This window comes from Ictidomys tridecemlineatus, chromosome 1 (assembly GCF_052094955.1).
Source record: "Ictidomys tridecemlineatus isolate mIctTri1 chromosome 1, mIctTri1.hap1, whole genome shotgun sequence".
Lineage (NCBI taxonomy): Eukaryota > Metazoa > Chordata > Mammalia > Rodentia > Sciuridae > Ictidomys > Ictidomys tridecemlineatus.
In genome coordinates, this window is record NC_135477.1 from 96,364,616 (window position 1) to 96,386,792 (window position 22,177).

General features: G+C 31.9%; 1 protein-coding gene across 1 annotated transcript in view; it reads left to right on the forward strand.

The window, feature by feature from the left end:
- Nucleotides 1-22,177, forward strand: part of Rasa1 (RAS p21 protein activator 1) — a 98,312-nt gene that overhangs the window by 60,833 nt on the left and 15,302 nt on the right. Inside the window, exons 10-18 of the mRNA XM_005315670.4 lie at nucleotides 6,011-6,131; nucleotides 7,082-7,238; nucleotides 13,009-13,096; nucleotides 15,433-15,510; nucleotides 17,034-17,191; nucleotides 17,680-17,756; nucleotides 18,830-19,002; nucleotides 19,546-19,705; nucleotides 20,721-20,863. Coding sequence (XP_005315727.1) covers nucleotides 6,011-6,131; nucleotides 7,082-7,238; nucleotides 13,009-13,096; nucleotides 15,433-15,510; nucleotides 17,034-17,191; nucleotides 17,680-17,756; nucleotides 18,830-19,002; nucleotides 19,546-19,705; nucleotides 20,721-20,863 — 1,155 coding nt within the window. The remainder of the gene's footprint in view (nucleotides 1-6,010; nucleotides 6,132-7,081; nucleotides 7,239-13,008; nucleotides 13,097-15,432; nucleotides 15,511-17,033; nucleotides 17,192-17,679; nucleotides 17,757-18,829; nucleotides 19,003-19,545; nucleotides 19,706-20,720; nucleotides 20,864-22,177) is intronic.

Here is a 22,177-nt window from a genome sequence, read left to right on the forward strand (position 1 = left end):
CTTTTAATACATGTTGCAAGGTTGTTTTAAGAATTACTTGAAATAAAGTACCTCACTCTTATTTGTCTTGTTTTATAACTGAATAAGCTTCAAATTGCTGCCCTTTGCAGAATGTCTATAAGTATAGAATACCTAAAAAATAACTTATTGCTTATTATAAAGCAATTTGATTGCTATATGGGCACTATTAAATACTATTTGTAGTCTGTTATTTTGGTCCTGAAGTAAAAGTAGGTTACAACAGAAGTTGGGGAATCAAATACTCACTTAGCCTTTTAGTAGGATTCTCACTATTAGAGAACATAAAGCCAGTAATATCCTTTTGCTTATGAACAAACTGATTAGTAAAATCAGCTCACTTATCCTAATGTAACCCTGCATTCCCAGACTCAAGCTAAGATGGTGGAATGGAAACAGCAGAGTTCTGAACTAATGCTTCTTGAGACAGGCTCTAGAAAAAAAGAGTGAGCCTTTTGAGATAACACACTTCACATTAAAAGTAACTAACATTATTGAGCACCATATTCTAAGCACAGGTTTTTATACATGTTAATTCTTTGAATTATTTCACAATTTGTTGAGGTTTACACTGTGACTGTTTTACAAATAGAGAAACTTAGACCAAAGAGGTTAAGTTAATTACTTAAGGCATTAAAGTCATCTTGACTCCTCTCTTTCTTTTCTGTACTCTGTATCCAACCTGTCAGGAGTTTCCTGCTAACTGTGCTTCAAAATATATCTAGAATGTGAACAACACCAGAAACTGACTTCATCCCACTGTGTCTACCTTTGTCCCCTTATACCACACAAAAGACCGAGGGATCATTTAAAATGTGAGTCAGATCATGTCACTCCACTGCTTAACACTTGCAGATGTTCTACATTTCAGTTAATAGTTAAAGCCAAAGTCCCTACTGTGGCATACAGGGCTCTACAGTGGTGTTTCATTAGTTCTCTTACACTCATCTCCTTCTACTATCCTTGTCTGTCACTCCTTTACATACATACTTGCTTCAAGTGCTATTTGTTTTTTAAATGTCATACTTTTTTCATACTTTTTCCTTTCTTAGGATATTGTCACTAGTTTTTCACTCTGCCCAAAATTATTTTCTTTCAGAAATCCAATTGCTTAACTCTTGTCTCTCAAGTTTTTGCTAAAAAATTAGCTTCACAATGAGAGTTATTTAGATACCTAGATGTGTCACTGCAGCTTACTCTATCTTGTAAAGCATTTATCATCTTTCCCTGGTTAGAATATAAGTTCCATGAAGATAAACATTTTTGATTTGTTCACTATTGTATCTCAAAAACTAGAACAGAGCTAAGCACAATGGCAAATGACTATAATTCCCTGGCTGAGGCAGGAGGATTGCAAATTTGTCAGCCTTTGAAATTTAGTGAGTCCGTGTCTCAAAAGATAAAAGGACTGGAAAATATATCAGTAGTAAAGCACACCAGGTTCAATCCCAGTACCACAAAACAAACAAATAGATGAGCAGCAGCAAAAAAAAAAAAAACAACAAAAAAAAACAAAAAAAAAAACCAAAAAACAAACAAAAACAAAAACTAGAAAAGACACCTGACAATCAACAAACATTTATTGTATTGAATTATTAAATGGAGTTTTCCTAGCCATTAAGTGACAAAGGCAAGATTTGTTATTGAAGTCTGGCTTTAGGAGTATGCCATATCTCTATGAAAAGACTTGTTTCAGTGGCTGTCAGACTCTCACTAATCAGACTATCTTCTGTGCTTTGGGAGATATATGTCAGATTTGTGATCTCCCTCTCTAGAACTATGTATCGAGTGGGCTGAGATAAGGAACACATAGAGAAACCTTCCCTTCTATCTTCCACTGGTTTTTCTAGAGCTTAGAAAGCAAAGTTGTGTTCTTCCCCATAGTGTCTTATATTTTATTAGAATGTTTTAGCATTTGTGGGGTTAAAATAACACAACTTACCTTAATTTAATTTTTAAGACATAAACAGATTATCTTGAAATCAGGTATTTAGACCCAAATATTAATGTAGTATGTCTTAGTGACAAATATGACCTATTCTACAGCTAAAACAGTCTTATCACCACTGAAATAAAGATTAATAAGTATAAATTTGTATTACCAGGAAAGTGGTCATCATGGTTTACCGTTTTGTTCTTTGTAACCTCTTAAATTTTTATATTCATAAGTATCTTTACACATGATTTATATAAGTAAGAGTAAAGAAATAATATCAAAACAATTTGTTTCCTACCTCCACACTTTTTTTTTTTAATTAGTACATTATAGTTATACATGATTGGGGGTTCATTTTGACATTCATAAATGCATTAGCATAATTTGCTTCGTTGCTATGTGCATGTACAAATATATCACAATGAATTCCAATTTTATGTAAAGTACAATATACCAATTAAAAAATGAATTAATAGAAGGAAGACCAGTAGAGTAGAGGAAGGGGTCCAAGAGAGGAGGGAAAGAAAGTGGGTAGTACTGGCAATTGAAATGGATCAAAACAACTTTTTTAGAAAATGTGATTAAAAACTGAAGTTTAGCAATTTTTTTTGTTCTGTATTTCCTTGTTTCTATAGGTTTACATTCCTGCAATAGACAAGTCTTTTGAATGCAACTAATTGCTCTTTAGCTCTTTTATGTGTGCTTGAAACATATCCAACTTTTTAAAAAAATGTTTTTTGTAGTTGTAGATGGACAGAATGCCTTTACTTTATTTTTATTTTTATGTGATGTTAAGGTTTAAATCCAGTGCTAGGCAAGCACCCTGCCCCAGCCTGGAACATACCCATTTTATATTGGTAATTCTAGATTTCTACTAAGTCCTGCTTATGATTACCATGACTCTTGAACTTTTACCATAAAAATGCAATACTAGTAGCAGATTTTAAATACATTGCTACTGAGTTCTCCTAGCTTATGGTTCTCTCTTGTACTTGTATTATCAAATGTAGTGCTTTTTAAATTTTTTTAAAATTCTAATTTGTTATATATGTCAGCAGAATGCATTACAATTATATAACACATAGAGCACAGTTTTTCAAGTCTCTGGTTGTATACAAAGTACATTCACACCATTCTTGTCTTCGTATATATACTTAGGGTAATGATTTTCATCTCATTCCACTATTGTTTCTATACCCCTTGACCCCTTCCTTCTCCTCCCTCTCCTTTGCCCTTTCTAGAGTTCATCTAATTTTCCCATGCTCCTCCTCCTAACCCCACTATGAATCAGCCTCCTTATATCAGAGAAAACATTTGGCATTTGGTTTTTGGGATTGGCTAACTTCACTTGGCATTATTTTCTCCAACTCCATCTATTTACCTGCAAATGCCATGATTTTATTTTCTTTTATTGCTCAGTAATATTCCTTTGTGTATATATACCACATTTTCTTTATCCATTCATCTACTGAAGGGCATCTAGGTTGGTTCTATAGTTTAGCTATTTGTGAATTGTGTTGCAATAAACATTGATGTGGCTGTGTCCCTGCAGTATGCTGTTTTTAAATCCTTTGGGTAGAGACCGAAGAGAGTGACAGCTGGGTCAAATGGTGGTTCCATTCCCAGTTTTCCGAGGGGCCTCCATACTGCTTTCTATATTGGCTGCAGCATTTTGCAGTCCCACCAGCAACGTATGAGTGTGCCTTTTCCCCCACATTCCTTGCCAACATTTATTGTTGTCTGTATTCTTAATAGCTGCTGTTCTGACTGGAGTGAGATGAAATCTTAAGAGTAGTTTTGATTTGCCAAATGCAGTGCTTTTGAAAACATTAAAGGCTCATAATTTTGTTGGAGAGTATAGTCTTCTTTGTTCCATAAGTGTAAGATAATTGTAATGTTTAGGTTTATAAATACCAAATTAGATTGACTATTCCAGTAAATTAAATTTCTACATCAGCTGTTTTCCTTCAATAACCTTTTTTATGCAAAGTCCCTTCCATATTTTTCCTACTTAAAATTTATGTTAAAAATCTGTGCACAAAAATTTCAAGATTCACTCTCATTTTGTTTAGCAAAACAGGATAATCCAGGTTATCCCAAAATATTGTGTGATAATGTCTTTTCTATTAAATTGCTAACTAGATGATAACATTGTATTTCCTTTTTCCCCTTAGAAATAATATGGCTCACTCATTGATTTTTTTTTTAAGTCTCAGAAAAGTGATTAAGTATATTATCATGTGAGGACTCATAGTCGTAAGATTTTGATCATCAAAATCAATTTGCCATCATAGTAGAGTCCAGTGTGGACCTGTTTCTTTAAATTCATCATGTTATTTTGATAAATGGTAAACATTTAATCTGTCAATCTTTTCTCTTTATCAGTGCAGATAATTAAGAGTTATGAATTTTTAACTTTCTTCCATGAAAGCTAATAAAAAGACAACAAAGGTGGCCTTTTATCTTTTTTCAAGAGATGCTGCAATATTTGGCAACATAGTAAAAAAATAAAAGAATGATGCAATAGAGCTGATTATTTTAGTATTGCATCATTTCCTAAGCCAGAGGTTGGTAGAGTATTTCTGTGAAGGGCCAGATAGTAAATATTTTAGGTTTTGTGGACATTCAATCTGTCACAACTGCTAAACTGCATTTGTAGTTGAAAGCAACCACATATAATATGAGAAAGAATGAGCACAGCTGTGTTCCAGTAAAACTTTATGTACAAAAACAGGTGGTGGGCTGGATTTAGCATGCATACTACAATTGGCCACCTCTGCTCTAGGTAATTCATGCTTCTATTTTCTTACTATTTTAGTATATTTTTTAGCATACTTGGGAATAACTGTTGAGTATAAATGAAATAAAGGATGATGAAACAATAGAATGTCTCAAAATGTGGGACAAAGAAGATTATGAAAATCCCAGAATGCACCTTAGATTTATAAAAGGATTGAGTGGACTCAAAAAAATCTCTTAAGACTAAAATTTATAAAATATCATTTCTTGCAAATATAAGAACTGGTTGAAAAAGGAATCAAAACACTGAAATTGAGTTAACAGGACCCCAATCAATAGTAAAATTGAAGATTGATTTATTCTGGGAAGATCTTGATTGAAAGCACTCTTTTCTTTACATTCTAACTTTATTCTTGGCATTATTTGGACATTTTAGTGATTAATATCAGCTGTGCTATAACGTGATACATGCATTCCTATGTATTAGCTATGCTATAATGTGATATATGCAAAATCAAGCAATAAAAACCACAGGGCTTGTGGGGAAGGAAAGTGAAGTTGGAAGTTTAACACTTCTCACTTCATCAGTGACACATCAAAAGACAGGGTTCCTAATAAAAATGTGGCATAACTTTATACATTCTAAATGGTTAAGAAATATATAAATATTATAATAAATCTGACACTTTCACTTGATAAAAACTTGAAGTTTATGTGTGGAAGTGGGGTGTTGAAACATGAGAAAATTGTGAAGTGGTAGAATGAGAATTATCTGAAGTATAACACCAGGCGTGGATAGATAGATGGGTGAGACAGACATATCACACTGTAGTGAACTATGCGAACTGTATTTGAGATGGGGGTGTGTTTTGTTCAGGTGTTTAAAGTTCAGCTGGGTTCAGTTTTCTATGTTCACTTAATTTTTTTTTTACTTGTACATAAGCAAACAATAATTTGCTTTATGTTTCAGATTGGCTACTAATTTACCAGTTATGTAGGACAAATTAATATTTATAAAACATAATTTGCTATAAAATAACAAATTGAAAGTAGTGTTTGAAATGGCTTATTTGTCTTCCATGAGATATGTTATTAGGAAATGGTATGGAAAATTTCTGGGAAAGTTGTCCATGTTCTTGAGAAACAATAAGGAAATCTTTCTGAGAATTTCTTTGGAAAATAAAGAATCTTATCTGTTAGGTACATCTGGATTTTAGTATTAAAACCCTTTCTCTGGTTTTTAATTGTTGATTTGGTATATTTTTTCCTTATTTAGATTAAGAATTCATGAAATAATTTAAATATTTTTAAACTCAGGATCAAGAACAAGTACTCAATGATACAGTGGATGGCAAGGAAATCTATAATACAATACGTCGCAAAACAAAGGATGCCTTTTATAAAAATATTGTTAAGAAAGGTTATCTTCTGAAAAAGGGTAAGTGAACTTTTAGAATAAAGATCCAATTTAATATTTTACTATTAATCCATTTGATAGAGAAATTGCAAATATCAGACATAAAACTTAATTGTAATTTAGTAAGTTGACATCCTTTAAGCCCAAGTATATGTATATTGTCCATATTTCCAACTAGGGATTTAGAAAACAGCCTATGTATTTCCAAGAATGTTCTTAAATTCTCAGGTAGTTCCAAGTGTTTCTTTGCTCCCTGTATCCATGCCTTTTTTTTTTTTGTAAACAAAGAGAAACTACTTGCACACTCATGGTATTGGGGTTTTTATTTTTGACATTAGGATGACTTGAGGAAATGGAGTTGTGTTTTATTGAAAGAATTCTTTCCTTAAGACTAGAATAAAGTATTATGCCCAAATAAGAATTTTGAACATTTTATCACAGTGAAATATCTGAAGATATAGTTAAAATATCTTTGTCATTTGTTCTTTGATTCATTAAAATAAGCAGTATATAACAGAAGGCATTTTTAAAAAGAAGTTACAGTGGGCTGGAGTTTGGGCTCAGTGGTAGAGTGCTTGGGTAGAATGCATGAGGCACTGGGTTTATCCTCAGCACCACATAAAAATAAATAAATAAAGGTACCGTGTTCATCTACAACTAAAAAAGTATTTTAAAAACAAAAAGAAGTCTCAGAAATTTTCTCATTCAAGGATTGGTGTAGGGGCTGGAGTTTTAGCTCAGTGGTAGAGCATTTACCTAGTATGTGTGAGACACTGGGTTTGATCGTCAGCAGTGCATTAAAAATAAATAGATAAAATAAAGGTGTTGTGGCCCCCTCCCTCCAAAAAGGATTGGTGTATTATTTAAGTTTTATAATAAAAATTGAAATGTGTTCAATAATCATCAGCTTTTTATTATATGTGATTTTACAATTCATGCTTGGCTAAAGGAAAACAATTATTTTTTAACAGGCAAAGGAAAACGTTGGAAAAATTTATATTTTATCTTAGAGGGCAGTGATGCCCAACTTATTTATTTTGAAAGTGAAAAACGAGCTACAAAACCAAAAGGATTAATAGATCTCAGTGTTTGTTCTGTGTATGTTGTTCATGATAGTCTCTTTGGCAGGTAAGACTGGTTCTCTATTTTGCTTTTGTAATTATTTCAATAAAATAATATGTATATTCACATCATTTTAAAGCACAACAAAAATGCTTTTCAGAACATAAAATCATCTAAAAATTTTAGATTTACTTTGTAGAGTAATTTTTGTTTTCCTTGTTTATTTTAGACTAACTTGTATTTAAAATTCTACTCCACTATATTAGGCAGAAATCTTTTCTTTTTAAAGCATTAAATCAAGTTTATTTACCCATGTTAAATATAGAAACCATCAAAAGATAATTAGAAAATAATTTATTATCATCAAAAATAGTTAATAAAATATTCTTTTAAAAAATTATTTTATTTATTCTTAATCTTTTGACATTTGTAGTAGTACTTGATCCATCTATAACCTGTTTTCTCTCTGCCTCTGTTAATAATCCTTTGAATGACTTAATTTGGGTCTTTTCACCTATTCTCTAATTTTATCACATTCTCTTTTAACTCAGTGATCTAATTATGCTAGGTATATCAATTCTGCTTTTTGTAGGCATTTCCCCAAGGAACTCAATTTAAAAAAAAAAAAAAAGCTATAATTGTTTCAGTACAAAAAAAAAATTCAGATTTGAATTTTCTTACATTGATTTCAACGTTTTTTATTTTAAGTCAAATACGAATTTATAAGCTAAATACCAAGCATTATAAGACAAATCCATCTTGTAATTATATTTAGATTTTTGCTTAAGATTAATGGCTTTACCTTTCACCATAAGCTTTATCAATACTTTGTGCTAGAGTCTTTGTAGAGGTGCTCATCACTTTTATTACCTATTGAAGTATTTTGTAAGTTCTAGCTGCCTGCAGTGGTCTCAGACTATGAATGGACTATGATAGCAGGCAGGCCATAGTGTGGGATTTGGTTTTGATTTTACCTTTTTGCTGCCCTGGTCTTGGTGGACTATGGGCTCTGGATGTGACCCATCTTGTAGGAGCTGTAGACTGTCCTATCTGTCCCTTCCCTAGCCCTAGGAAGCACAACATGGAGAGAGTCATTACATGGGGGAAGAAGTCTAAGTTGTTGCTTTGGAGTCTGGCTGACAGAACCCATTGTGTCTGACCATAGTGACTGTGGACAAGACATCAGGGCCCCACCCTGGTCCCAAGCTGAGGGTTATAGACAAGAGGACTGTATTACAGTTTTTTACCACACATCTTCTCCCCCCCATGCTGAACAATACACTAACTTGAATTTGTAACAAACTTGGGCTTGGGGCACCATCTAGTGTTGAAAATAGTGGCATTGACTGCAGGGTCAGAAAACATAGTAAACAGCTTACCTAGACTTTCTGGAAGGGCAGACACAAATTAAAACCATATTGTAAAGAGTGGAGTAAATTTCTAATCCTTCAATGTGAGATACTGTCAAATATTAAAAAGCATCCATTGAAAGGGGACCAGGACCTAATCTAGTAGAGAAAAAATGTGCCAGAAATCAACCACATAGCAACTAGCATGTTAACTTTATGACACAAAATTCAAAAGAGTTGTTTTAAGAAACTCAATGAAATTTAGGAAAGCACAGTAACAGTTTAGTAATTTGCCAGTTTTTTTGGCAGGGATGGGATGAGATGGGGATTAAACCCAGCACCTTCTATTCCTGAGCTGTACATACTCCAGTCCCATTAGAGAAGTTTAATAGGCAGATTGTAGTCATTTTTAAGAATCAGACTGATATCCTGCAGTTGAAAATACAATAAATTAAATGGAAGATGCAACAGAAGACATCAATAGGAGAAATGATCAAACAGAAGAAAGCAGTAGTGAGCTCTAAAGCTATTTAAAAAATATAGTCAGAGAAGAGAAAAAGAGAAATGAAGAAAGCTTATAGAAACTATGGGACAGTATTAAAAGAACAAGGATTTGGGTTATTGGGGTTCAAGAGGGACTTGATTGCAAAGAGAGAATAACAGAACTTCACAAACTTAGAGAAGTACACAAATACAAGGAAAAGGAAGGTCAGAGGTCATCAATCTTAAATTCATTAACTCTTATCCCAAGACATTCTAACCAAACTCTCATGAGAGGATTCTGAAAGCAAGAGAAAAGGAATAAATTATGCATAATGATGTATCAGTTTACCTGAAAATTAATTTGTCAACAGAAATCAAGGTGGAATGGGAAGAGAGATTTAAATAAAAAAACTGCCAACCAGAATATTGTACCCAGCAAAGCTGTCCTTCTGAAATGAGATAGACATTCCCAAATGAAAGCTAATTTATCAGCATTAGACTAGTCCTAAGGAAATACCAAAGGGAGTTCTTCAAACTGAAAAGAGATGCTGAATAAGAATAAAATATCAGAAGGTATAAAACTTACTGGTAGGATTAATTATACTGAGAAATTCAGAACATGCTAATACGGCAAAAATGGCACATAAATCGTGATGTCTTTAATCAAGACTAAAAAACAAAGCAATTATAAATAATAACTACCTTAGTATTAAGTTTAGAAATAGACAATATGAAAAGATGTGAAATGGGATATCAAAAATTCAAAATCTGAGGAGGATAAAGAACAAGAGTAGATTTTTTATTACTACTTTTAATCTATGCGTTTTCCTAACTTTACAAAGTTAGGTGATTGTCAGTTAAAAAGTTTGTTAAAATCAAAAGGTATTTTATTGTAAGCTTCCTAGTAATCAAGTAAAAACCTATAATAGACACATGAAAACTAAGAACCAAAAAAAGGCTGGGGTTGTGGCTCAGTGGTAGAGCACTTGCTTCACATGTGTGAGGCACTGGGTTCAGTTCTTACACCGCATATAAATAAATGAATAAAATAAAGATCCATCAACAACTAAAAACAAACAAACAAAAACGCTACTAGACAACATCACTTACCCACAGAAGAAGACTATTAAAGGGAGAAAGAAAGTCAATGTGCTTATACCAATTTTAATATTGTATTACACAGTGAATACATGTATTGAGACAGTCACATGGTATTCCATAAAAATGTACAATTTTTATGGAATCTTGGCCTTTACATGTGGTTGGTTGCCTTCTTTTCTTTAGTTTTGCTCTGCCTTTCTTTATTATGTTGCATTTTTTTCAAAACCAATTTCCTACAGTATAGGCAAACATTCATTTCCTTAATTGTTGAAAATATTGGGAATACAGTCACCTCAGAACCATTCTTAGGATTGAGATGAATGAGATTACCCTGATGAATGTGGCTTTTTGGTGGAATTGATCTATGAATAATAAGGCTGCTATATTTACTATATATGTGTAGGTAAAGTAGATGTTGGGGATCCAGCAACAGTATTCAATATCAACTAATGCAGTTTATCAATAACTGTATTAGTGCTAAGTAAGGATGAGATGTTAGGAGGCAACTGTACTGAGATAAGTAGTCTGTCTCTTCTAAGTCTGGGGGATTAGTTCTACCACCATGAACACCAAAATCCACAGATGCTCAAGTCCCTTATATAAAATGGCAAAGTAGGACTGAGGATATTGCTTATTGGTATAGTACTTGGCTTAGCATGCATGATATTCTGTGTTTGATAACCAGCACTGCAAAAAATCTCATGAAACCCCCAAACAAAAAGGTATGGTATTTGCATAGAACCTACATAAATCCTACTATGCATTTGAAATTATTTCTAGGTTACTTGTAATTCCTAATACAATGTCAGTGATATGTAAATAGTTTTAAAACTGTCATTTAAGGAGTAATGAGAAGGAAAAGTCTGTACTTATTCAGTACAATTAGTACAGACGTATTTAGAAAAAGTAATTTTGGATCTGTGTTTGGTTGAATCTGTGGGTTTGGATCCCATGGATATGGAAGGCTAGCTATAATAGGAAGTAGGTAGTTCTTGAGCTGAGATGGATATAAATTCTTTGGAATAGTTAAGCAGAGCTTCTCAACCAGTGTGCTATGGATCATTAAGGTACCTTTTGAGATCTGGTAATTTTACAATGTTATTATAATTAAAATAGTAAAAAGTTTTTACATTTCAAATTAACACTTAATTTAAATTATATGGCTCTCTCTATAATCTATTAAATCATTATTTTATTAGAGCAAAAGAACTGGTGCATAGCATTTGCAGACAGAAAATCTTTATAGTGACTATACTTCATTATTTCTTTCTCATTAAATCACTGATGTTCTAAATATTATTTAATTCGCCTGTTTTGGTCAGTCATTAATGATATTTTCTTTTCATGTTGATGCATAAATTAGTTTGCTTTTACATTTAGTTTATTAATACAATTTAATTTTTTCATTATTGTAAAATATTTATGAGTTCTTGAAAAGAATATAATTTAGATATTTTTTCATTGTTACTTTTACAATTTTTTTCCCTTTCTTTTTGTACCAGAGATTGAATCAGAGGTGCTTGAGCCTCTGAGTCACATCCCCAGCATTTTTTATTTTTTACTTTGAGACAGGGTCTTACTAAGTTGCTTAGGGCTTCCCTGAATTGCTGAGGCTGGCTTTGAACTTGAGATCCTCCTACCTTAGCCTCTTGAACCGCTGGGATTACAGGCATGCACCACCAAGCCCAGCTACAATTGGCTTTAATGTACAGATACTTTTGAAACCACTATAAAAGACAATTTGGTGATAATACTAAAAAAGTCATTAGTTTCACAGGATAAAATAGTAGCCTATTTAAAAGTAATTCAACCCACTTACTAGGCTACTTATAAGAAATATTCTAAACTTTGATTTCTAAACCCAGTAAATCTTTTTCTTCTCAACCTGAAATTTTATTTGTATTAGCATTTCTAAATAAGTCAGTGATGCCAAGTGCATTATAATGGCACAATGTCACTAAATATCTCTTTCTTGTGGGAGGACAAAAGTTGAAATGTAAACTTCAAATGCAAAATAGTTTGTTTCCCCCACCCTACCCCTTCTTCTTTTCTCATAGATATATTCCTATGGTATCATGTTAAACTTGTGAAGCTTGTTATGAGATCATGTAATTAATAGCTAAAGCTGAAGCAATAATGCTTCACACGGAGCTGGAGAATTACTTGTTTTACCAGTCTTCATGGAAACTGCCAATTCTGTTTGTGGTCATCACTTTCAAATAGTAGTAGATACTACTCAGTATTTTCAGTAAAAAATTTTCAATTTTTGTGAATTGAAAATTAAGTTGTACATATGTATCTAGAGACTATGTTTTCACTACAGATAGATAATTCTATAGATATTACAGAAATATTTAGAAGAAAATCATTGGCTGTTCAGAGAAATATTTATTAAGGATGCAGTATAGTGAGTGAATGTTTTGAAACAAATGTCTATGAAAATTCTATTTAAGTTTGTGACTGATGATGAGGCTTCATGATAGGAACAGTCAAATATTTTAGATCAAGAATTCCTTCTGGCCAGGCATGTTGGTGCACACCTGCAATCCCAGCAGCCTGGGAGTTTGAGGCAAGAGAGTCACAAGTTCAAAGCCAGCCTCAGCAATTTAGCAAGGCCTTAACCAACTTATGTGTCTTTTTTCAGCACACAGGAAAAGTTTGTCTTTACATAGTACTTTATGCTTGGAAAGACTGATAAAATTTTAGTAGTATTAACAACATTTTCTAAAATATATGCAGGTGACATTTTCTTTTTGGTCATGTTCTAGTAACTATGGGGTATTATTTCTCTAAATTAGGACAGTTTTATATGTATAAGATTATGTATTGATTTTTTTAAAAAAGTTGATGTAAATATTTTAATACTTAGGTTTCTTAGTATACTTTTTGTTTGTATTTTATAGGCCAAACTGTTTTCAGATAGTAGTTCAGCACTTCAGTGAAGAACATTACATCTTTTACTTTGCAGGAGAAACACCAGAACAAGCAGAGGTAAGATACTATTTCTTGAGCTGGGTTGTGACTTGATAGTAGTACTTGCGTAGCATGTGTGAGGCACTGGGCTCCATTCTCAGAACCACATATAAATAAATGAATAAAATAAAGATTCATCAACATCTAAAAAAAAATACTTTAAAACAGATCCTATTTCTTTAACTACTGGAAATCTTTGTGTTAGCTCATGTTTTCTTTTAAATTAGAATAGAAAACTCTTACCTTTAAGATGCAATAAAAGGATGTCTGAAATCTAATCTTTTTTTTATTTTAAGAGAACTTTCACATGTAAAAAATTTTTTTGAAAGAAATGCAAAAACAAATGCAGTAAAGGGTTATTTTTAATTTAAAATTGAACTTTAAAAACTATAATGTCAAGTCTTTCAATGTTTATATAAAATCTCTGCATTAAAGATTATAGATAGTCTCAATGAAATCCAAAGTTAAATCAGTTAGTTTTGTTAACTATTATTGTTTACATTGGTTAAACTCTTGTATGAACAAAAAGTTCAATCATCAAGAAGAAAAATATTTTAGGGATTTTCTTTCTACATATTCTCTTGGTTTAAGTATAATATCTACTTTAGCATTAGCCATTGACCCATATGCAGTATCATTGTAACTTAAAATTTTTAAGTAAGTCTTTGAAGAAATGTTTCCAAAAGTCTCCTTTTAAAAACATTTTCTTTAAATGTTAATATTTCTGGCATGCTTAGTTGTATTTTGTACAAATATGGATTTATTTCTGCTTTTACTTTATGGAAGGAATTTAAAGATGGCTAAGAGGCAACTAAAGTGGCTTCATTGGATTGGAAGTAGAACAGATTTGCTAACTATGTATATAAGGCAAATGCTCTTCAAATCCTGGGAGACTGAAGCAGGAATTGCAAGTTCAAAGCCAGTCTCAACAACTGAGACCCTTTCTCAGAATCAAAAGGGCTGGATGTAAGGCTTAGTGGCATAGAACCCCTGGGTTCTATCCCTAGTACTATAAAACATAACAAAACAAACTAATAATAATAATTTTAAAATCCTGTGGATCCTAGTATGGGCCCCTGACTCAAAAATTATGAAAATCCAGACTCAGAAAAAAATATAATGGATGATGAGTCTTAGTTTATAGTTTGTCATATTTCAAATCATTGTAAAATAGTTCAAATACTTATTTTCCTAATAATGCCATGTTTGTTTGTAGGTATATATTCCTAATTTTAAGATGAGAAAAGTAGGGCTCAAAACATTTTGGTAACTTAGATTTTTTTTTTTTAATGATAGAAATTGATTTAGGGATAGAAATTTAAATGCCAGTTTCCTATCTTCTAGATATTTTGTCATTTTCCTTCTTTCTGAATAAAGATGTGTCACATACCTTGATGACATTTCAGTTTTTTTTCCCAAGTCTCACTTAAAATGTTTTTATATGCTTTTTCCATAATCTACTTTCCATGTACCATAAAAAGTCCAAATGAGGGATTTTTCACTGGTTGAACCCAAGTCTTGAAATAAAAGTTCAGTCATGAAGAAGAAAAATACTTGTCAATTTGTTGGGGTTGCGGGGTTTCTGGTTATTCTTTTCTATTTCTGAAAGTTGTGATAATTGATTTGGATTGGATTTGCTCTCCTTTAATATTCTTTAAATACAGACGGTTTAGATTCATTGAAAGAGCGAACAAACTAGACAAAAATTAAAATAAAGCAGTATAGAATCTTTCAGAAATTTGTAAGCTAAAATAAATATTTAGATTTTTAAATAAACCTAAATTGTTCTTTTCCAGAGTAGTAGATGTTTAACATTTAAAAATGTAGTTATAATTTAAATATCAGGCCAAAATGATTTCTAAAATCTCATGTTATATCTAAAGGGCTGGAAATAACTCACTTACATGTTTCTACCTTTATGTTGTGGTTTGAGGTAAAAATTAGAATGCTTTTCATATCAGTCATCATATTATCAGTTGGTTTTGAAATTGGCCTTCTCTTCTCATAAAATGTCAATTTAAATTCTGCCATAGATAGCCTTAAATCTTAAAAGCTTAACTACAGACAGACATTTCTTCCAAGATAGTACTTGTTGAGGAGACACTTTTGGTTAATTAATGGTCATTCATTGATATCCTTATTAATGTAGGGATTCTACATAAATTCAAGCAAGTTTTTACATATATATATATATTTTTTCCTTACTCCATTGGGGCACAAATATAGTATAGTATAGTCTTAGACTAGAAATGGAAATCTAAAGAAAAAGATTTAATTTGAAGAAAATAAACTGACAGTTGGAAACCAAACAAATTAATGTGTATGTCTTTCAAATGGTATGTTATTTTTTGTAGGATTGGATGAAAGGTCTGCAGGCATTTTGCAATTTACGGAAAAGTAGTCCAGGAACATGTAATAAACGTCTTCGTCAGGTGAAACTTTATTTGATTTGTAATTGTCAAGTTTCATTATATTTCATTTATTGCTTTTTATCTTTTTATGTTTCTATCTTAATGTTTTTGTAACATTTTTGTAGAAAGGTTAATCTTTTCAGGCATTTTAAAGCCTTACTACCATTTGCTTTAGTAGTAGAAACAATGTGTTATTTCTTTATGAAAGACAGTGCTTTCTGTATACCTACCTCTGGTTCTTAGTCTGTTCTTCAAACCAAGAAAAGTAATGTATTCAGTTGGGAATTTTTTTTCCTTCAGAAAATTATTTTGGCCTATTCCAAAAATGTAGAACTAAAAGTATTATTGAAAGGGTTATCTGACATAGAGTACTAACCTCAGTGACTTTTGGGCTTTTTACTATATAGTGATTGTTTTGAAACCTACTGCATAACTCTTAAGGAATCTGAAACATTAACAAGGCCCATACTTTGATTTTTGGAAAGTTAAGCTAGGAGTTCTCTTTTTATATGTATGTAAGAGCAACTTTATATTCTTCAGCTTTTAGATTTTTTTTCTTCATAGGAATCCCTAGATTGGGGGAAAAAATTGTTAAATTCTTGGTATTTTGAGAAAGGCTTAATATAATACATATTTATTGACCAAAGAATTTCCAAAACGCTTGTCAAATTTAGTATACTATTCTATTGGAAATGGATAAATGGCAATATAAGTAACCAGACCCTGTAATCCAGAGTCTGGCCCTTCTTGCAAGGACATTTAATTATATACATAATTGATATATGTCATTAAAACATAAAAATTTTAAATGTTACAGAAAATCAGATTGGAATTTTTCACATAGCAGCAAATTTTATGTTGTATGAAACATAATTGTAGCTATAATCATAGCTAACATTTGTGAGCCTTTTTTGTGTGTCAGATACTCTGCTCTGTGCTCTATATATACTGTTTCTAGTCCTTATGACCTTCAGTGCAGTCTTAATACATTTTATACATGAGAGAAAGGCAAGGCTCAAACAGACTGACTTGTCCAAGTTCACACATGTAGATGATTAGAGAAAAAGATGACTTGATACTAGGAGGCAGAAGGTCTTGAATTTTGGACCAACACTGATAAGCAACTAAGCTTCCTTGGATTTGTATCCTTTTCTGTAAAATCACAAGGCAGACACAGTGTTTGAAAAACATTTTTAAGCTAATGAATTCTCTTTTGTAGTGATAAAATCTTTTAGGTTAGTATTCTACATCATTCAAGATTTTGATTCAGGGTAGTGACAGGTGTCTCCTTTTTCTATATGGTAGAATTTCATTACTCTGCAAGAAAATAATAGAAATAACTTATAAAATTTGCGTTTTTATTTGAGATAAATTTTAAGTGAGAAGGATTATTTTAAATGCTTAAATGTTGCATTCTGTAGTATGTCACATGAAAGAAGACAAGCAGAAAAACAAGTCACTATTTTTTATTTCATAATAATTGTTTTAGAAACCTAATGTATAATTCTTTCAACCTGGGGTAATCATTTTTGTGTTTTCTTCAGGTCAGCAGCCTTGTTTTACATATTGAAGAAGCCCATAAACTACCAGTAAAACATTTTACTAATCCATATTGTAATATCTACCTGAATAGCGTCCAAGTAGCAAAAACTCATGCAAGGGAAGGGCAAAACCCAGTGTGGTCTGAGGAGTTTGTCTTTGAGTAAGTTTTATTTTATCATTACATTAAATCACTTAAAAAAAAACTATATTGCATTTTCTTTCCTTTTTTGGAGGGGAGTGTCTGTAATCTATACCGTCAGAACAAGGAATCAAGTCTAGATGTTATTAATATAACTCTTTTGTGTTGCATTTGTTCACTTTTATTAGTAAAGTGCTATGACCTTGGCTTTTTCACCTAATTATTAATATAAATTAGCATTATTGATAAGTCCAAAAACATTCAAAATGATTACTAGGGTTTCTATGACCTATTTGAATGAATTATTGGTAGGTTAGGACATTAAAAATGGTAGAAAAGTGTGCTTATAGGCATTCCTGTATACCAAATAATAAAATATGTTGTCAAATCTAGATTTTAGTGTAGCACACTTCTTTTTAACAGAAATTGAGGGTTTATTTAGCATTAATACTGAAGAAATCCAAGTAGTTAGAACATATTGTTAATTCTTTTTCTCCTTGCTTCTGTAGTGATCTTCCTCCTGACATCAATAGATTTGAAATCACGCTTAGTAATAAAACAAAGAAAAGCAAAGATCCTGATATCTGTAAGTTGATATAGAAACTTTCTAAAGTACAAATAGCACCCTTTATTTATTTTTAGAATCACAATGATATATCTTAAAATGGAAATTAAAAACAAAATGAAAGTACTGTAATTTGAGATAGTTTCTTACTGTAATCTAAAGTTTAGATTATTGAGAGGGTGTATCTAAGAAAAAGAAAAAAATAGCTAAATTGTACATATTGTAAACTTAAGCCCTTAAGACTAAAACAGACATCTTTCTCCAGCAAATAAAGAATAAATGGTAACAGTGGTAATTTTTCTGTGGGACTTCCCCTCTCCCTTCTTCCTTTCTACTTTTTCCTACTTTCCTGTACTTAGCATATCTAAGTAAAAAAGTACTCAATTAAAAAAGGATTCTTTGAACTAGAGTATGTTATTTGTTCACTCTAATCTCCAAATGCTCCTAGTTCTTGTTCTCAGCAGCAGCACACTTCTCAGACTATTGGTAGAACAGATGTCAGTGGGATTTAGCATTCACATCAGGGTGAATTAGGTTAATACCATCTTAAAACTCAAGCTTAGGGAAAGAAGTGATATGTATTAACTGATAGATCAAAGCCTGAATTTATCTCTATAAAATGTTTATTCTGTAATTGCTATACTATTTAAACATAACATTTTTTAGTGGTTCCCCATTACTTTCATATGCCTAGTAATCATAGAAAAGGAAAGCCATACGTCCTATTTGGAATGTAATCTTTCTTTTCTCCCCTCTACTTTTTCACTTATCCTATTACAAATCAGCTCAAGGGTTACCTGTTTGGAATGAATTTTTAATTTTCCTAGGCTGAATTAGATACTGTTTCTTTAAAAAGCATTAACCACTATTACAGCACTTATCACACTATACCATAATCGATTTCTTGCAAGACCCTGTCTTAATCATCTCTATATGCCATGCCCATCCATCACAACCTTGCATACAGTAGGCATTAAGTAAATGAAGTAAGCTAGTAAGTACTGAATTTGTGGTAGAAAACCCCTTTAATAAAAAGCATGTAACACTGTGGAGAAGACTGAAAATTTAATGAAGTCATTGTTTTCCTTTCAAAGTATTTATGCGCTGCCAGTTAAGCCGGTTACAGAAAGGACATGCCACAGACGAATGGTTTCTGCTCAGCTCCCACATACCACTAAAAGGCATTGAACCAGGATCTCTGCGTGTTCGAGCACGATATTCTATGGAAAAAATCATGCCAGAAGAAGAGTACAGTGAATTTAAAGAGGTACTGTGTTATTCGCCAGTCTAATTATTTTTAATGACATTCCTAATAGAAACATTTACCATTTAATAAAAGATCCATTAAGTTAAATATAGTAATTTCAAAGCTTAGTGGCATACTGATAACCAGAGCTTAAAAATCGTGTGGTATAATTTTGATCTTACAAGACTAGAAATATGGCCAGGTATGGTGGCTCATGTCTGTAATTCCAGTGACTTGGGCTGCTAAAGCCAGAGGACCACAAGATCAAGTCCAGTCTCAGCAATTCAGTGAGCCCCAAAACAACTCAGTGAGAACCAGTCTCGAAATAAAAAATTAAAAGGGCTTGGGATATAGCTCAGTGGCAAAAAGCCCCTGGGTTCAATCCCCAATACCAAAAAAAGAATTAAGAAATATGTAGGCATCAAACATATTGGTATTTTAAATAAATTTATTCAGGACCTACTTCTTTAAAAATAACATGAAAAACAACTATTTCCTGTTAGTCTCACCGAGAATATGTAATGCTCTGAATTTTCAACCATCTTTTTTAAAATGCCATTTTAGCTTATACTGCAAAAAGAACTTCATGTAGTCTATGCTTTATCACATGTATGTGGACAAGACCGAACACTACTGGCTAGCATCCTACTAAGGATTTTCCTTCATGAAAAGCTTGAATCATTGTTGTTATGTACACTAAATGACAGAGAAATAAGCATGGAAGGTGAGTATGGATGTGTAAAAATGGGCTAATAATTAGATTTATATGTTTATTATATAAATATGAAATATCTGGGCTCTGTCTTCAGATAATTAAATCATAACAGAGAAAAGTTATTCTGTTTTTTCTTCATTTAAAAATTGCAATTGAAATGTCAGTATTCCTCCTTACATTGGTTAATATGGGAGGCTAATATTTCTAATATGTTCCTGATGTAACAGGTATGTATTGCAAGCTCAAAGAAAGTGATTTCTGAGTCTAGATCAATGGCCCAATGAGCTTCTCTATTAAGAACACTTTAATATACTTACTATATTGTCTTTTTACTTACTAATGGACATTTGATGTCAGTTAAATTTTATTTCTTGCTTAGTAGTTCCCAGACCATGGGACACACAGTCCTTTTAACCACTTGGGATGTCAGAATAATCTATTTCCTCTCAGTACTTTGATTTAGTAACAGTATTTGCTTCTAAGTTCCCTAAAAACATTGCAAAGTCTAGAACTATTTCCTTTTAATCATAAAAATTGTAAAAATACATAGATTTATCAAGGAGTAGATAAAATAATAGTATATATTTTACAGTGAAATTCTTTTCCAGTAATATTTATTAAAATGTTTCAATAACTAATAATTTATACTCGGGTTTTATGTTATTATTTGGAAATGGACTCAGACTTTCCAAAGCATGAAATGAGATAGCAAAGCAGGCATTTTTTGGTTTCAGTCTTATCACTAACTAGCTAACTGATCTGAGACAAGTGATATAACAATTCTGAGTTTTCCTTTTTTTCATATGAAAATGATGGTGTTAATTCCTTCTTCTTATGATCTAATTTGGATTTACCACACATGAAAGTCTTTTACAAGAGTTGTTAGAATTATGTCATTATAATTGATACTTCATTGCTGCATAGTGTACTTAAAGGTTATAACTGTTGCAGAAAAATAATTTCTAATTTGGTCACCTTAGTAGAGTCCTCTACAAATCATCTTTTAATATAAATGTTTGTATAGATGAAGCCACTACTCTATTTAGAGCCACGACACTTGCAAGCACCTTGATGGAGCAATATATGAAAGCCACTGCTACACAATTTGTTCATCATGCTTTGAAAGACTCCATCTTAAAGATAATGGAAAGCAAACAGTCTTGTGAGGTAAGAATTTAATGCTTTAAGTATTTCAGCAAATAGCATATATTAATTAATAATTATTATAACAAATTGCATTTTAAGGAAAATACATTTTCTAAAACTATCCATCAAAGCAGTTATACTTTCTGTAATACATTTATAAAATGTATTTGGACATGTATGTAATACATTTACAAAAATGTGAAAAAGACTTTTTTTAAAAAGAGGTACTTCAGGAGTAGGGGTTTAGCATGTAGCTCAGTCATAAAACACTTGTTAGAATGTGTACGGTTCTGAGTTTAATCTCCAGCATCACACATGTGCTTTATTTTGGAATTAGAAACTATTAAATTGTACCAGAAATTCATGATTTTCATTTTGATTTTCTCCTAGTATACTAATGAACAAGAATGTGCTACTTTCATGTGCATCACATGAGTGTTTTAGGGACTTTTATTGAACAGATTGAGTATCTCTTATCCAAAATGCTGGGACCAGAAGTATTTCAGATTTGGGATTCCCCCTCGCCCCCGATTTTATACATTTACATGTACACAAAACTGATTTATATACTTTATACACACAGAGGGTAATTTTATAAGATATTTTTAGTGTGCTTGTGCTTTAATTAAGATACACCATATGAAGTCAAATATAGAATTTTTCACTTGTGGCAACATGTTAACACTCAAAAGTTTTGTAACTAGGTACATTTCAGATTTTCGATTTTCCAATTAGGGATGCTTAACCTGTAAAACTACGTAACACTTCAGAACACAGATTTGTCCTTGGAAGGTCTTTTGGAGAAAGGTGATTATAAGAAAAGCAAACAAAATCATGTTTTTAGTATGATTAAAGCTTCATTATATATGATGAGTAGAAACTCACATGGCTATTATATTATTTTCATGGTGGAACAGTTAAAAAGAAAGATATTGATTATACTTTTTTGAATAAGGAATTTCTTTTAATGTTGGAACTGTCAAAATGTTAATTCTGGGGCTGGTGCTGTGACTCAGTGGTAGAACTCTTGCCTAGCATGTGTGAGGCACTGGATTCAATCCTTAGTACTGCATATAAATACAAATAAAGATTCATTGACAAAAAATAACTTAAAATTATGTTAACTCTGCACTAAGTTGTCAGTTCTTATTTAGTAAAGAGAAGAGATGAGTGATCTGGCGTTGAAAATCTGGGATAATGCCATAGTTGATCTAACCATGAAAGATGATGCAGAAATGCAGCAAGTCTGTAGAGAATCCCTGAACTCCTAATAGAAGGAATTCATACTTTATTAAACCCACTCCATTGACACCAGTCCAGAACTTAATTTTAAGA